The 16298-nt window shown below is 39.9% G+C and overlaps 1 protein-coding gene across 2 annotated transcripts in view; it reads right to left on the reverse strand.

Annotated features, from left to right (window-relative positions):
• CNTNAP5 (contactin associated protein family member 5) overlaps positions 1-16298 on the reverse strand; it is a 761255-nt gene that overhangs the window by 42864 nt on the left and 702093 nt on the right. For both annotated transcript variants that reach the window (XM_063097434.1, XM_063097424.1), the window contains exons 20-21: positions 10438-10568; positions 2174-2261 (exon numbers count right to left, since the gene is read on the reverse strand). In XM_063097434.1, the coding sequence (XP_062953504.1) occupies positions 2174-2261; positions 10438-10568 (219 nt within the window). The remainder of the gene's footprint in view (positions 1-2173; positions 2262-10437; positions 10569-16298) is intronic.

Here is a 16298-nt window from a genome sequence, read left to right on the forward strand (position 1 = left end):
TGATACATATGAACTAATGAATAGATACAGGAGGCATAAAAACATGAAGTAAGACACTTTAAAAAGAAATCTACAACCAGACACATGATAATAAAATTGCAAAACATCAAAGAAAAAGAGATGGCTTTAAAAGTATCTTGTGAATGGTGAAGGTGGGGGTGGTCAGAGCACTTTTCAAAGCAAACTTTTTGACAGCACCCACTGAAGCCAGAGGACAAGAGCACAGTGATGTGCCAGTGAATGTTTGAAACTGGCTCTTCAGCAGGAGGGGGTGAGGGAGCCCTGACCTGACTTGTAGCATTTCTGACATCCACTGTGTAGACAATCCTAATATGGCTGATTTCAAGCTACCATTATGACATGGTGCATGCAGAGTTGGAATACAATATGCTCTTATGGCAGTGCCAGATGGCTTCATCATACCTCTGAATAATCTCTTAATGTCTCAGGTGAAATATCCTCCAATACTGACTTGTATGCCCAGTAAAATTTTATTCCATAAATACGTTTTCTTAGATAAGGAGTTTACAACCAAGAGACTCTTACACAGAAAAAAAATGCAAAAGGATTTAGTTCAGAAAGAAGGAAATCAAATCTGGCAGAAAGCAGAAAATTCTGAGATAAAGGTCTGAGATAATGAGGAAGAAATAAACTACTGGCTATATTAATAAATCAAAATAAGCGGTATCTACAGAAAATAGCAATGATTATTACTAGGATGCAAATGGAATCAGAAATAAACAAAATTAAATCCAGAAGTCAGTTATTGTTGACTGGTTCATTCAATGGCCATTTGGAAACTAAAATTGACATTTTCTAGACCCTACTATAACTAGGTTTCTGAATTCACATTATGTTCTGGAAATTGTACACCGTTCATGAATCTAGAAGGCTGTAGTGAAACAGGAGTCATTTTCCTGCCTTTTCAGCTCTTTCTACTGGCAAGGAAAGTCATGGTAGCATGATCATTCTCTGCAGTCATTTTTAGAGACTTTCTCCTGCCTCTTGTGAATTAACATGCAGTACTGGGGCCGCTGTGGCTTCTGGATCCTTGTTTAGTATCAGTGGGTAATTGCTCCTCATTAATCGGTTTATAATTTCTTGGGGAGTCATTTCAAAAGTCTCTAACAAGAACCCACACCATAAGTGCTGCAACAATTTTGTAAGCAACTAACAGCATGTATTAGATTTATTCCTGCCTAAAACACGTAGAATTATTAATGTTTTCTGTACTGTGCTGTGATTTAGAACATGACAGAATTACAGGAAAAACTGGACAAATAGAAAACAAGGTGGGAGAAACAAGTCTAAACCATACAACAACCCCAGAATGTAAAAGGAACTACATTCGCAATTTGAAAAACAGAGATGGCCAGATTGGATATAAAAATCAAAATTCAGCTGTATTTTCTCCAGATCATACATAAGGCTTAAGGAAAAGGAAAGATTATAAGAAGAAGAATGAGAAAAGGTAGACCAGGCAAATACGATGGTACTTCAAAAAGTTCCTGAAAAATTGAATTAGAAGCTACTATGACTGCTTCCACAAACATTTTGAAGATCCCTTGTACTGAGCTAAGCAAACTGTACTAGCTTTAACTAATATTAGGAAAAATAGATTTAAGCACTAAAAGACATTATTAAAGTTAAAAAATCACTTTGATATGATAAAATGTTCAATTCATTAAGAACATACAAAAAATTTCAAACTTGCATGTAACTAATAAACACCCTCATCATGTATAAGGCAACAATTCATAGAACACCCAGTAGAAAAAAAGAAACACCACTACTATATTAGGAGATTACAATCTTCTTTCAATTGTTGATGAATTATTGGGTTGTTCAAATTTTTAATTTCTTTACTTAATTTCCTTAAGTAAAAATTATGTAAATGTAAGTAAAATATAAAAAAATAATTATTTACAAATTAATAAAAAATAATTATTTTATTAATTACTTTACTAATGTACCTCCCACAAACTTCTATAAAGTCAATATAAATGCCACACATATATCTTAGCATTTCCTGTATCAGAAATCTTGGTTTCAGATCTTGGATATTATGGGATAAAAAGGTCCCAGATTTGAATCAATAAACATCCCAATAAAAGTCATTTATTCATTGATTTTAACAAAGCCCTTTGGAAAGGTATGAACCAGAACAACATACCTGTGACTTTGCCCAGGGTGAGTGACCTTATAACCTGGAACTCAGCTTCTGGGGAGAAATTATAACTGAGTATAAGTTGTTGGTCCATCTGCACAAAAACAGGAAACAAAGGCACATCAGCAGAGGTCTTCAGGTAAAGGACATAAAACTCTCCCATCTGGAAATAGCTTGAAAATGGACACAGAGTAAAGACCCCCTCTGGGATTTTCTCTCAAGAGGGATTAGAAATGTCTCCTTAATTTTCCCACAGAACATCAAAAATACCCCTTTCTTTCTTCTTTGTGAAATAAGGGCTTTTGTACAAGCATTCTTTCCCTGGGAAATTCCATACAGCTTTTGAGAGGTATTTATCTTCGCACTGAGATTTTCTTGCTAAATTCTTTGCTGCCAACAAGCAAACAAATGAAACCTGCTCAGGAACTTGCTGAGCAGGATGAACATTAAATGTGAAGCAGGCACTCTTTCCCTATTTCTTCCCTCTTCTCCCCTGTTGTCCTTAGGGCCACCACTGCCCCTGTTGCTCCTTCATTCTGATCTGGTCTCATTCAGGTGTGGCTGAGGACTGGGCAAGGTCTGCAGTTGGAAAAAACGTTTGGCAGCAGATTCAGGACTAATATCTAATCCTCCCATCTCCCCCAGCCATGACTTTCCTTCTGCACTCACTAGGTCAGAATGACCCTCTTCCAGGAAACTCCTGGTCCTGTGGTGGTTTCTCCTATGACAGAAGTCACTGACTATTAAATATTACTGTAATGATATTTGTTATTTATTGAACACGTGGTGTGTATGAGACATAGTACTAATTCATCTTTCAAATCCCATTCCTTTCTAGAAAGCTACGAGATAGGTATTATTATCCCTGCATTACAGATGGAGAGACTGATGTCACAGAGATCAAAAATTTGGCCAAGACCACAAAATGTCACAAGAGCAATTTCCCACTGTCACATGGCCCACCCACCACATGACATCATGTATGCTTTATTTGTCACTTCTTTCTAGACATTTGAGTAACTTGTAGATGCATACTGTGTCTTTTTATATCTGGATTTCTAGAATACTCATTCAACAGACATTTCAGTATCTACTGCATGCCAGATACTGTTTGAAGTGCTCCCAGAGTCTGTCCCCTTCAGAAAGCTTTCTTCCATGACTTGGTTAATTAATTGACCCTCTTCTCTGTTTTCATCATGGCTTTTTCTATCTTTAACCTTGCATTTAAGACACTGCATTATAATGATCTGCTTATCTATCTATCTATCTATCTGTTTTTCCCACTAAATTGTTGGCTGTTTGAGGACACAGTTCACACCTTACACATCTATATATGTTTTCTGTAGGGTCTAGCATAGAAAATGGCAAAGTTCTCTGAGTGAATAAATGAACATATTGTATTGTTTCCACTTCTCACTTGTGGGCTGTGAAAACAGAGTCCATCAAAACACCCGGATGTCTAGTTACAACATAAGGTCTTTGGTACATTTGATCCCCATCCATATCTGTTTAGTGCTCATGAGTTCATGTTTAGCCCTTGCCCTGAAGGAGTTTTCTTCCTGTCTTACTGCAGAGCTTCTCACCCGCCTCCTCTTATTCTCTCTTTGGAACAGCCCCTTCCAGCAGGGGGCAGTATGCTTCCCCTCATGCTTTGTTGCCCAAGTAGGAGATGACGTTAACGTGGATGGAAATTTTCCACTAAACTGAGAAAAGTAGCAGGATTCTTAGAACAGGAGGTTGAGATGAGATTCCTCTAGCTTCTGCCCTACCTCCTCCCCAGGCTGCATAAGGTCAGCTTCCATCTGCAAGCAATTTCCTGAACATTTACAGGCCTCGAATGTCATACAAAGAAGAGTGAATTGTTCAAGTACAGGAGTCATTCCTGTCCTGCTGTTTTGCTTTGTGGGAACTTGCTTGCTCCTTAGCACTTTAACCAGATGACTAATGACAGAGAGAAGGAGGTAAGTGACACTCAGTTAAAGAGGTTTTAGCATATTCATATGCAGGAGAATGAAACTAGACCCATACCTCTCACCATATATTAAAATCAACTCAAAATGGATTAAGGATTTAAATATACACCCTGAAACAATAAAACTTCTTAAAGAAAACATAGGAGAAACACTTCAGGAAATAGGACTGGACACAGACTTCATGAATACGACCCCAAAAGCACAAGCAACGAAAGGAAAAATAAACAAATGGGATTATATCAAACTAAAGAGCTTCTGCACAGCAAAAGAAACAATTAACAGAGTTAAAAGACAAGCAACAGAGTGGGAGAAAATATTTGCAAAATATACATCTGACAAAGTATTAATATCCAGAATATATAAGGAACTCAAACAACTTTACAAGAAGAAAATAAGCAACCCAATTAAAAAATGGGCAAAAGAGCTAAGTAGGCATTTCTCTATGGAAGATATACAAATGGCCAACAGACATATGAAAAAATGCTCAACATCACTCAGCATCCGGGAAATGCAAATCAAAACCACACTGAGATACCATCTCACCCCAGTTAGGATGGCTAAAATCCAAAAGACTCTGAACGGTAAATGCTGGCGAGGTTGCGGAGAAAAAGGAACTCTCATACATTGTTGGTGGGACTGCAAAATGGTGCAGCCTCTATGGAAAATGGTATGGAGGTTCCTCAAACAATTGCAGATAGATCTACCATATGACCCAGCTATCCCACTGTTGGGAATATACCCAGAGGAATGGAAATCATCAAGTCGAAGGTATACCTGTTCCCCAATGTTCATCGCAGCACTCTTTACAATAGCCAAGAGTTGGAACCAGCCCAAATGTCCATCATCAGATGAGTGGATACGGAAAATGTGGTACATCTACACAATGGAATACTACTCAGCTATAAAAACAAATGAAATACTGCCATTTGCAACAACATGGATGGACCTTGAGAGAATTATATTAAGTGAAACGAGTCAGGCACAGAAAGAGAAATACCACATGTTCTCACTTATTGGTGGGAGCTAAAAATTAATATATAAATTCACACACACACACACACACACACACACACACACACACACAAAAAAAAAAAAAACCGGGTGAGGAGGAAAGAAGACATAACAACCACAATTACTTGAAGTTGATATGACAAGCAAACAGAAAGGACATTGTTGGAGGGGAGGGAGGAGAGGGAGGAGGGAGGGAGGTTTTGGTAAGGGGCAACAATAATCAACCACAATGTATATTGAGAAAATAAAAGTTAAAAAAATAAATAAATAAAATAAAGAGGTTTTAGCAAAATGAGTGTTTGTATAGGTTTGGAGAGGAAGGTGAGATGACTCAAAGGAGACCTGAGGCCACTGATGGACTGTGGATGGCTTGGGGATGGGTCTAGCACTGGCACAGGGGGTCCGCACCTGCACACTAGCACTGGTTCAGGTATTGAATTACCTATTTGAAAAACTGAGTTAATGCATAGGGGAAAAGCAAAATAAAGGGAGGTGGGTAACCACAAATGTTTCTTTTTAGAACCTTATTCTGTACGATATGAGTTAAACAATCTTTGGAGTAGTTAATGAAAAATGCACTGTTTTGTTTAGACTTCCTTATGCCTAATTAATGGTTTAGTATTGCTTTTATCTTTAATTGTAATTGCGAGGTTTGCAATCTGGCCTAGAGAAGCTTTGCTGACCTCAGAATATCCAGTGACCTCATCAAGTCATTAAAAGGGATGAAAATTGAAGAAACAGTTTTTGAGAAAGTCCTAGATGTCAGGCTCTATGCTTGGTCCTTTAGCTATGTTCTTTCATATAATATTTACCAGAACTGACTGAGCTTAGTTACATTCATCCTTAGATAGATAGATAGATAGATAGATAGATAGATAGATAGATAGATAGATAGATAGATAGATAGATAGATAGATAGATAGAGATGTAAATATAGATACATATATATATATATATATATATATATATATAGACTGAAGCTCAGAGAGGTGAGTAACTTGTCTGTGATCCCATATCATCTAAGTGACAGAGCATGAATTCACACCCAAGTCTCCCTTTCTCTAGGGATGCCTCTCTCAGCCTCAGAATCTTCATCTCTCAAAGGAAGGAATTAACTAGTTGGCTTCAAAAATGTCTAGCCCTTTCTTCCTTAAGAAGCTTAGCATTGTGCTGGCATTTGGTTAAACTGGTTTAACCTACTTAATATTATCAATGCACTATAAATAAGGACCCTTATTTACAATATTTAATTATGAATAATTTATAATAAGTGAAGTTCACCTCCACCACCAGGGCATTTTTGGAGGCACCTGAGCCTTAAACAACACTAGCCAAATTCCAGTTCTCAAATTATCAAAATGAGTTCTTGCTCCTGGCTGCAGGCCTTGAGGTATCTTTCCTATGGTCATAAAGAGCAGAGAAGAGTAGAATTTAGCAATTCAGGGCCAGGGATTGTGGGGAAATCTATTCTTTGGGACTATTCTGGATGGTATGGGTATGAGTACAGTGATATCTGCCTGTCCTCCCTCTCTAACAGGTTCTGAGTATTGCAGGAGACACTGCTCCACAGGACTTAGGGGCGGGACTGGGGATGCAGATGTATCCTGCCCTTTTCTGTTTTCACTGAGTAGTTTGTTCTACAGGGAGAAAGAGGAAGAGCTCTAGATTGTGTGAGGGGAGTGGGAGAATCAGGGAAGCAAGTGCGCTATGTTACTATATCAATAAACTGGTTTAATGTTAAAAACAAAAAGACTGCCTCTAGTTCTTCTCCCTTTAGCACTGTGGAGGTAGTATGTTCTCAATCAATATGTGCTTATCACTGGCAATACATTGATTGGTGGAAATTCATTAGATGGTAGAGAGAAGGAAATACCTCTTATTGCTCTCTCACTATCCTATTTATATGTTTCATTTGTGGAAAAGAAGGCAAGAAATATAAAGAAGGAGGAAAAGGGAGCCATATGTACGAATGCCACCAGAATGCCACCCAGCTGTCCCACTGGCACCTGAGTCAAAACATATTCAAACAAGAAATTGTTATTCCCATTCCTTCCATCTCCCAATTTGGCCCCAACCTAAACTTGCTCAGAAGGCTTCTCCCACCCTCACCCCTCTACTCTCTGCTTATTTCAGGAGCAAATGTCAGAGCAAGCCAATTAAATCCCGATCAACCAGGATTTGTTATTTGTACCATATATTTGACAATCATTCTCAAACTTCCATCTAATTGAGGTAACCAATGATCAATGTTGACTACTCTCATATTCCCTATCTCAAAGTTGCTACTGATGTTAATCCTAAGACATCTCCCAAATCTTTCTCGCCATGGCTGCCCACACTGCACTAGCTGAAGCCTCATGATCCCTTCCTGCCTGGTCTCTGCTGTGGGTCTCATCACTGCCAAATACATCTTTCCAAGCAGTGATCACAGGGAGCCCCTGAAAGTGAAAACCTGACCATGGTACTCCCTTACTTAAAATCCAGTGCATTCCCTTCCCCTCTCCACAAGACCAATTCTGCCTTCTCCACCTAGTACCTTAGGCCCTGTGTAAATCATCCATTTAGTTCACACATATTTATTGAATACCTACTGCATGTTAGGTACTGCTTGATAAAGGGGGCTTCTGTAGTAATGAAAATGGTTAAAAATCGCTGTTCTCATGAAACTTCATTCTAGAGGAGGAAGACAGGACAGAAAATTTGATAAATAAGTAAAGTTTATTGTATAACGTGTAGTGTTAAGTTCTAGGAGGAAAAAAGATAAAGCAGGTAAGGGTCATGGGGAGTGTAGGGCTGAAGTCAAGGAGATAGACTGCTGCATTAAATTTGATGATCAGAGACAGTCTCATTCAGAATGACATTTTGAGTTATTCGAGTCCTGAAACAAGTATAAGAACTAGGCATGTAGTTACATGGAGAATAGCATTCTCAGCAAAGCAAACTCACTGTGAGTGAGTTTAAGGGCTCTGGAAATATCCAGCTACAGAGGGAATGTAGTAGATGAGGTTAGAGTAGTAGCTGTGGGAAAGGAGCAGGGATGTCAGATCAAGGAGATCCTTATAAACCACAGCAAGGTTTTTGGCTTTTACTATGTGTGAGAAGGGAAACCACCAGCAGGGTTTGGAGAGAAGAGTACCACGATTTGACTCTTTTAATGGGATCACTCTGGCGTCTGTGCTGAGAACAGAGAGCAGGAGAATAAAAAGATAAGCAAGGGTATGTCAATTAAGAAGCAACTGTAAACAGTAATAATCCATGGAAAGAATGAGGGTGGCTTGGGGCAAAGTAGAAGCCGTTGATAAACAGGAAGTGGCATGTGAGCGAAAAAGAGACATCAAAGACAACGCCACAATTTTGATACTGAGCTGCTAGAAGAATGGAGCTGCCATTAACTGAGATATGGAAGGTTATGGGGGAATAGGGCGGTTTGGGGAAATTCTCAGTAATTGAGTTTTAAGTGTTTATTTAAATAACATTTAAATTAAGATACCTAACAAACATCCAAATAAAAAAGTCAAGTAGGCTTATAAGATATAAGGTGTGGATATAAGGTGTGGAATTCATGGAGAGGATTAGAGTTAGATATATGTTTGGGATTAATTCATCAGTATACACATGACATTTAAAAATATGAGATTAAATGAGATGAGCCATGGAGTGAGTGTAGATACAGAACAGAAGGAATCTGAAGATGGAGTTCTGGGGTGCTCCAATGGGTAGAGTTTGGAGAGATAAGGGGTACCAAAAAAAGAGGCAGGAATGAGCAACAACAGAGGCAGAAAGATCAACAGGCGAGAGTGGTATCCTGCAAGCAAACAAGACTCAAGTCAGGTCTCAAGAGCAGAAAGCAATCACTGTGTCAATAACTACTGAGAGGACAAGTAAGGGTAAGACTCAGACATGAGCCCTGGATTTTATAAGGTAAGGCCATCAGTGTCTTGAGAAGTACAATTTTGCTGCAGCACAGAGACAAAATCATGTTGATGTGGGTTTAGGATAAAGGAAGGGACAATTTGGAGATCAAGTATATACACAACATTTCCAAGGACTTGCAGAATAAAATGAGAGAGAAAATGGGACAGTATATGAAATCAGATAAGAGAGAGATTTTTCTCTTTTGACCCAGAGGGGTTTTTATTTGTTGTTGTGTGGTGTTTTTTATGAATGTGTGTAATAATTGCTTGTTTTATGTTTTGCAGAGCCATTTGGTAAAGCTGAAAAAATGGGGGAAAGACAGGCAGAGAGAATGTTGGAGTGATGTTCTTCAGTAGAGTATGAGATCTGGCCCATAGGTAGGAAGGTAGTAGGTCAAGCTATGAACTATTCACATTCAGCAGCAGGAAGAATAGAGAGTACAAGGACACTGACGCTGGTAGGGCACCCACATGTTTACGAGTGTGTAAATATTCTCCTCTGAAAGCCGCAATTTTCACAAGAAAGATGAAAGCAACATCATCCACTGAGAGTGAAGACAGGGTTGCAATTGTTGGACGTATAAAAGGAGAGAGAAGGAAGTTTAAAGTGGCCATCAAGGAGGGCAAGAGAGTGGACGAACTGAAATAAAAACTATGGGGTGATTGCTGTGCAGAGTTAAAGGCTCACTTGAGGTCATGATTCTAAAGGAGAAGATCTGGATTCTGCCTGTTCTCAATTGTGATCTGCCATCGCCTGCTGCCTGCCTTTTGTCCTGAGACCACTGGGGCTTCCTAGAATGTCTACCATACACTGTGCTCTTTCAGACAGCTTTGCATGTGTTCACATGGACCCCCTTCCTAAACACTGTCCTCTACCTTCTCCACCTAGCCAACTCCTACTCCTCTTCAGGACTCAGTTTCCTCCTAACTTCTTCCAGGAAGCAAGTACTGATACCTAGATGCGACCTGTGCTCTCCTCAGTGCTCCCGTACCACCTGTGCACACTTCTCCCAGAGCTCTTGCCACCGCCCCTTTACCTGTGCATCTTCCTCTCTACAGTCCAGTTCAGGGTTTATCAAACTTGAGCAGACATTAAAATCTCCTGCTGCTTTCTCTTCTTCAATAGTTTTTGATTACGTGGTGTGGGGCCCAAGAATTTGCATTTTTAACACGGTCCCAGGTGATGCTGATGCTAGTGGGAAGTGGGGAGCAAATCTTGAGAACCACTATTCTTCAAAGATGAGGGTCAAGTGTGACTTACATCTATATTTTCAGCATTTGGCTCTACAGTTCACTTCGGGTAGAAGCTCACAGAAGCTTGATCGAACAGCCAAGGAGCATTGGCTGAGTGGGAGGAAGGAAAGGAAGGTACCTGTACAGTAAGCTCTCTCCCTTCTCGGTTAATCTTCAAGTGGTGCATCCTTCTGTTGGCAAAATTCTCTACATCAATGGTGAATATGTGGGTTTCTTCCTTGCTTAGCTGATAGCGAACTTGTAAGCTTCCTTGAAAGAAAAATATTAGAGATTAGAATTAAAAATATACCATAAAATGTGAAGGTATGATTAGATTGTCTTTTAATTGATCATTATCATTTTCTAGGGACCAATACTCAATCTTTACATCATTCAGATTTTTAAAATATATTGTACGTGTTCATCAAAGTCCACATAGAGGGCCGAGCCCGTGGCGCACTCGGTAGAGTGCTGCGCTGGGAGCGCGACGACGCTCCCACCGCGGGTTCGGATCCTATATAGGAATGACCGGTGCACTCACGGGCTGAGTAAATGACAAAAAAAAAAAAAAAAAAAAAAAAGTCCACATAGAAAATTCTGTGTATAGCTGCAAAATTAAAGTTAGAATGTGTGTGTGTGTGTGTGTGTGTGTGTGTGTGTGTGTGTGTGTGGTCTTATCAGAAACCAAAATGACAGTTCTGAAAATAAAACATCTATTTTGTAATTGAACTGTGAAACTATAATAAGGTAGAGTTAAGATCTTTTCTATTCTTTTTCAATTCCTACCACTTTCTACAACTCTCTTTCTTTCTAATTACCTTCTCCCTTTTAGATTTAAGCAAGAGACAGAGAACTCCATTCTGTCATTTCCCATTGATGTATAATGCCCCTGACTGGATTGTCTTGTGGTTAGGGCACGGTGACTCACTTTAACCCTTTATGGCTCATTGGGACATTCAAATTTCATTAGACCAGTGTTTTTTTCAAATAGCTGTTCACTATCCATTGCGGATCAGGAAATCAATTTCCTGGGTCTCTTTCAGCATTTCTTACAAAATGGAACAGAACTGAAAAGGAAATATGAGTAGCCCAGGAGACATATTAAGGATAGAAGTATATCAGCTCTGTGTGTGTGTGTGTGTGTGTGTGTGTGTGTGTGTGTGTGTGTGTGCACGAGAGGGAGGGGGGAGAGAGAGAGAGAGAGAGAGAGAGAGAGAGAGAGAGAGAGAGAGAGAGAGAGAGAAAGGAGAATATACTAGGTCATAATCCAAAATGGTAGCTCTAGTGTGGATCATATTGAAAGCCATTGTATATGAGAAAATTGCCATAGGGAGCAGACATTTACTGAGTGGCTAGTTTATCTTTGGCACTGTGACTTTTAATCCTTTCCCTGTAATCACTGGCTGAGAGACTTGAGCTGAGTAGCCCATACCACTTTTCTTCTTTTCCATTCTGCATCAGTCATCCAGTCTAATGTCATTGCAATCCATGCACTCCAGATGACAAAACCTCTTCCCTGGATGTACAAGGTATCTTAAAAAGTTCGTGGAAAAATAGAATGAAAAGACAGTGCAATCTTTCAATGAACTTTTTCAAGTACCCTTGTATGTATGGGCAGAAAACAATTAGAGGTGAGGGACATTGTCATAAGCTGATGGCCATTAGGGAAAAAGGAACATTCAGTCAAGTTTGAGCCAAGAAGTATTAAGGTGACTCAACATTTCTCATGCTCCAAAAAAAAAAAAATCTCTCTGACCTTCCTTTGCCCTCCCATTTTTCTTACACTGCCAATACTGAAAAGACAAGAGGCTTGTGAGTAATCAACCTGTGCATGGCCGATTCTCAGTCCTCACCCAAGTATTTGGATTCTTTTGCTCATGGAATGTCAGAATACATACATGTGAAATAAGATTGTGAGATAACCTAAACAGAATATGAAAAAATATTTTGGGAGCTATAACAACATTACCGAGCACAATCAGCCAAAACAAGAAGCTCTCTCCACATCTAATCCTTGTTTTCCTGGTTTGTTCTCTTTTTGGTTCTGACTATTTCAGATTTCCAATTTTTATTATTATTTTATCACAAAATGAATCATAGCTTCCTAGCAGCAGCCTGATTTATGCTGAGAGGAGTTGGGCAGGGTTGGTGGTGCCATGTGCAGACATGGAGCAAGGAGACTCCACCTGCCTGTGATAGGAAAGGGCCTATCTCAAGCACTCATGGGCTGTTGGGCAGCATGCTCTTCCAAGCTCCTAATTCTAAGAACCTAGGTGTTTTAATAATTAATTCAACCTAGTAAAGTAAATCAGCGAGTGATAATTAAGTGCCAGGCATGGTGATAAATACCACATTCTAAAGCTATTTGTACTTTTCCCATGACACGGTGTAATTCACACTCACATACATGTTCTTTATGTATTTTTCTATTTTGGACGTCATTTGTGTTTTATATATCTTTACTAACACCTGCCTCGCCATCGTAACAGGTACCAATAATCTCAACAGAGAAGCTTTTAAGAAGCTTCTGAAGCTTCCCCAACATCCCAGTTTATGATAAAGCACCTCTACTAGTTCTTCTAGAAATATTTCTCTCATCCTCTTAGAATTTTTGATGCAATCAATACCTCTTAAAGAACCCCAGCGTGATATCCTGAAACCTCTCACTAACTCATTTTCACATGACTCTGAGGAAAAGAAAACTCAATCTATAAATTTTCAAAATAAGTTTGACACCATGAAAGGCTGACTTCCAGTCCTCTGTGAGGCATGGGGGTAAGATGAAGGAGGGTCTGGGGTCAGGGCTGGGGGCTCATTAATTACCCCAGCTTCTTCTTTAGCTACTTGGTTGTGGAGCTAAGAGGCATTCCTACTCCTCCAGCTGTAGGCACTGGTGATTCAGCAGATTGCCCTCAGCTTCTTGCCCGGTGTTGCCATGTCTGCTTTTCTCTGCAGAACCTGGGACCCAGAGCTATTCCCGTGTGCAGGCCCTCCTCTCCCTTCTCTGCTTCCTTCATCTATGCAATTCCATTTCCTCCCTAGCCTCTGATCCTCACCTTCTTCCACAGGCTTACCCCAGTGGTAAACATTGTGGGTTTATAATCCCATAAACAGTGGACCGACAGAGGAAAGGTGCTGTGTATAAATCCAATAAACTAGAAACTGGGCTGACTATACTGGCCAAGAGTGTGCTATGATTGCTCTAACACATTGTAATGCATTCCTATCTGGTCTTTTTTTTTTTTTTTTTATTCCTGCTATATTAACATTGCTACGTTATAAAGGGCACATGTCATTTTGTGTATGCATATGAACAAAGATGAAGTATTAACAATGTGGAAATTAAAAATAAAACTGATTTTAGGCCCTCGGTTAGGCCCTCTTTCCAAATATGCTTGTGGAAAAAAAAACATATTTATAATGGGATGACCTTTTGTCACCAGTAAGTACCCTGTATATTTTTTAAGGGTCCTATTAATGTTGGAGCAGTCAAGTTATGTACAGGTTCTGCTGCTGCTGCTGCTGCTAATTATTCTCTTTCTCTTTCACTTTCTTCTTCTTCCAGTGTCTTCAGACAAAATTCCTGTTATTACATATATATCTGTCTATATATATATATATATATATATGTATGTATGAACACAATGATGAGGAATCTTCTTCAAAGAGGGGGGCAGTCACATCCTGACAACTTGCTCAACACTTTTTGGGCAGAGTTAAACCCCTTGGCTTAACACACATATTTCATCATGATTAAGTTTCTGTTTATCAACCCAGCTTCACCTGGAATACTTTTTATTTTTTTAATTTTCTCCATTTTACAAGTAAAAAAACAGAGTTGTTGGGAAGTGAATAACTTCATATTTCTTAGTAAGTTATGGAGTCAGATTTAGAAATTAACTCTAGTTGGTTCCAAACAGCACAGGTTTCCCATGGACAATGACCCCAAGTGATAATCTCTGCCCAGAATGCCCTTCCATGACAACCCTTCTCATTAAGTTCACTCCCTCCCATCCTTTAGAATTCAGCGTGATGTTACCCCTCCCAGGCAAGCCTTCCCTGGCTTCTCTAAGAAGCCCTCCTCCGCTCCTACAGTCCCCGTGATCACCTTTTATCCTAGCACGTACTGGGTTGTGTTGTCTAATTACATTCTTATCCCCCCCGACAAATCTGTGAACTCCTTTGGGATCAAGACATATATTACCCATCCCTGGGTTCCCAGTGCCTGGTCCATGGTAAATACTCAGTAAATACCGAAGGAAGGAGGCAAGGAAGGAAGGAAAGAAGGGAGAATGGGACAAAATAATTCAATGGAGTTTAGAAATATTTTATACCTAAAGCAGTAACTTCTCTGGAACAGCACAACTCTAAGCGGTACTTATTTTCAGTAAGTCCAGAGGCCAGTTGTTCTTGGATACTGCCTCACCCTCGTGTTTATTGGCCTGGCATTGGGCTTACATCTATGTGAAAAATCAGAAGGATTTTCCATGACAAAGGAATTTGATAATTCCTGGTGGCCCATCTGAAGTTAAGCAGTATCTGCACTGAGTTAGCTTCCTTCCCACCTGGGTCTGAGGCTGTCTCAGACAATTCATGCAGATTTGAACTCCCACCAACTTCTTTGAACCTTCTGCCTCTTGCCAGTGTTTAGCATTCCAGCTTTTTAAAAAATATACATCTGGGGCCGAGCCCGTGGCACACTCGGGAGAGTGCGGCGCTGGGAGCGCGGCGACGCTCCCGCCGCGGGTTCGGATCCTGCATAGGAATGGCCGGTGCACTCACTGGCTGAGTGCCGGTCACGAAAAAGACAAAAAAAAAAAAAAAAAATACATATATATATATACACACACACACACACACACACACACACACACACACACACACATCTGGTTTTGCCTTATATGATAGTCTGTTGGTTTTCAAATTTGTTTTGAATTGAAACACTTTACTCAATGAAGGGTAGTATAAAAAAACAGAAAAATGTGGAGCTACTTGAGTTGAAGAGGGAGTGGGGGCCTAGAGAGAACCTCCCACTACCACTGTCCTCTGTCCCTTTACCCCATCCCCACGCCACAAACTCATTTGGCTTCCTTGGTCTCCCGGGAGCACAGTGAAAAACACATGTCCCTTCAGAGAGATAACTCGCCCTAATGGAATTTGGTCACAAACAGTAGAGCCCGGGCAGGCTCTTATATCATTCATTTGAACCCCACAAGGCACAGCCCAGAGAACAGCCCCTCTCCGCAGGCCTGACCCTTGTGAGCTCTCAATCCAGTGTCCAGAGGTCAGATCTGACAATCTTATGATGGAGTTTGGCCAGGCTTTAACGTTGGACTCTCTGCACACATTGAAGCAGGTGTAACTGGCTCAGAAAAGGACCTTGCAGGCTAAAGAGAAACTATGCTCACCTTGGGACACGTTGGACCTATTTTCAAAGCTACTCTAACACTTCACAAAGGATAGCCAGGCACCTTGTAGCAAAAATTGCATGATTTATACGCTGCTTGACAATCAGCTACAGAGAAGAATGGAAAATGATGGGCTAGAAACTTGGAAATGAAAAGTCCCAATAACATCTACCTCAGCATCTTCTGGTCAGACTTATGGTAAAGATTATTGTACCTTACTTGTTTAAGAATATTATTTTTGTTTGTTTTACCTTTTCCCACTCTTCTAGTGCTCCTACTTTAATTTATCTTTCACACTGCCATTAGCGTATTATAACATGTATTTGGCCATGTGACTCTAGTGCTTAAAAATATTTAAGTCTTAGTAATTCTACATGATAAATTCTAACTTCTTAGCCTGACATTTGAGGCCCTTTCCTTACCTTTCCAACTTTATCACATATGTATTTTTCATATCTTAATCACACCGGAACAATCAGCATCCCCCCCAAAATATGCCTCTCCTTGTCTCTACATGGGTGTGTTTTTGTTTTGTTATGTTTTTGTTTTCCCCTCAGCTGAAAATACCTGTGCTTCTTTATGTGCCTGGAAA

This window comes from Cynocephalus volans, chromosome 1 (genome assembly GCF_027409185.1).
Source record: "Cynocephalus volans isolate mCynVol1 chromosome 1, mCynVol1.pri, whole genome shotgun sequence".
Lineage (NCBI taxonomy): Eukaryota > Metazoa > Chordata > Mammalia > Dermoptera > Cynocephalidae > Cynocephalus > Cynocephalus volans.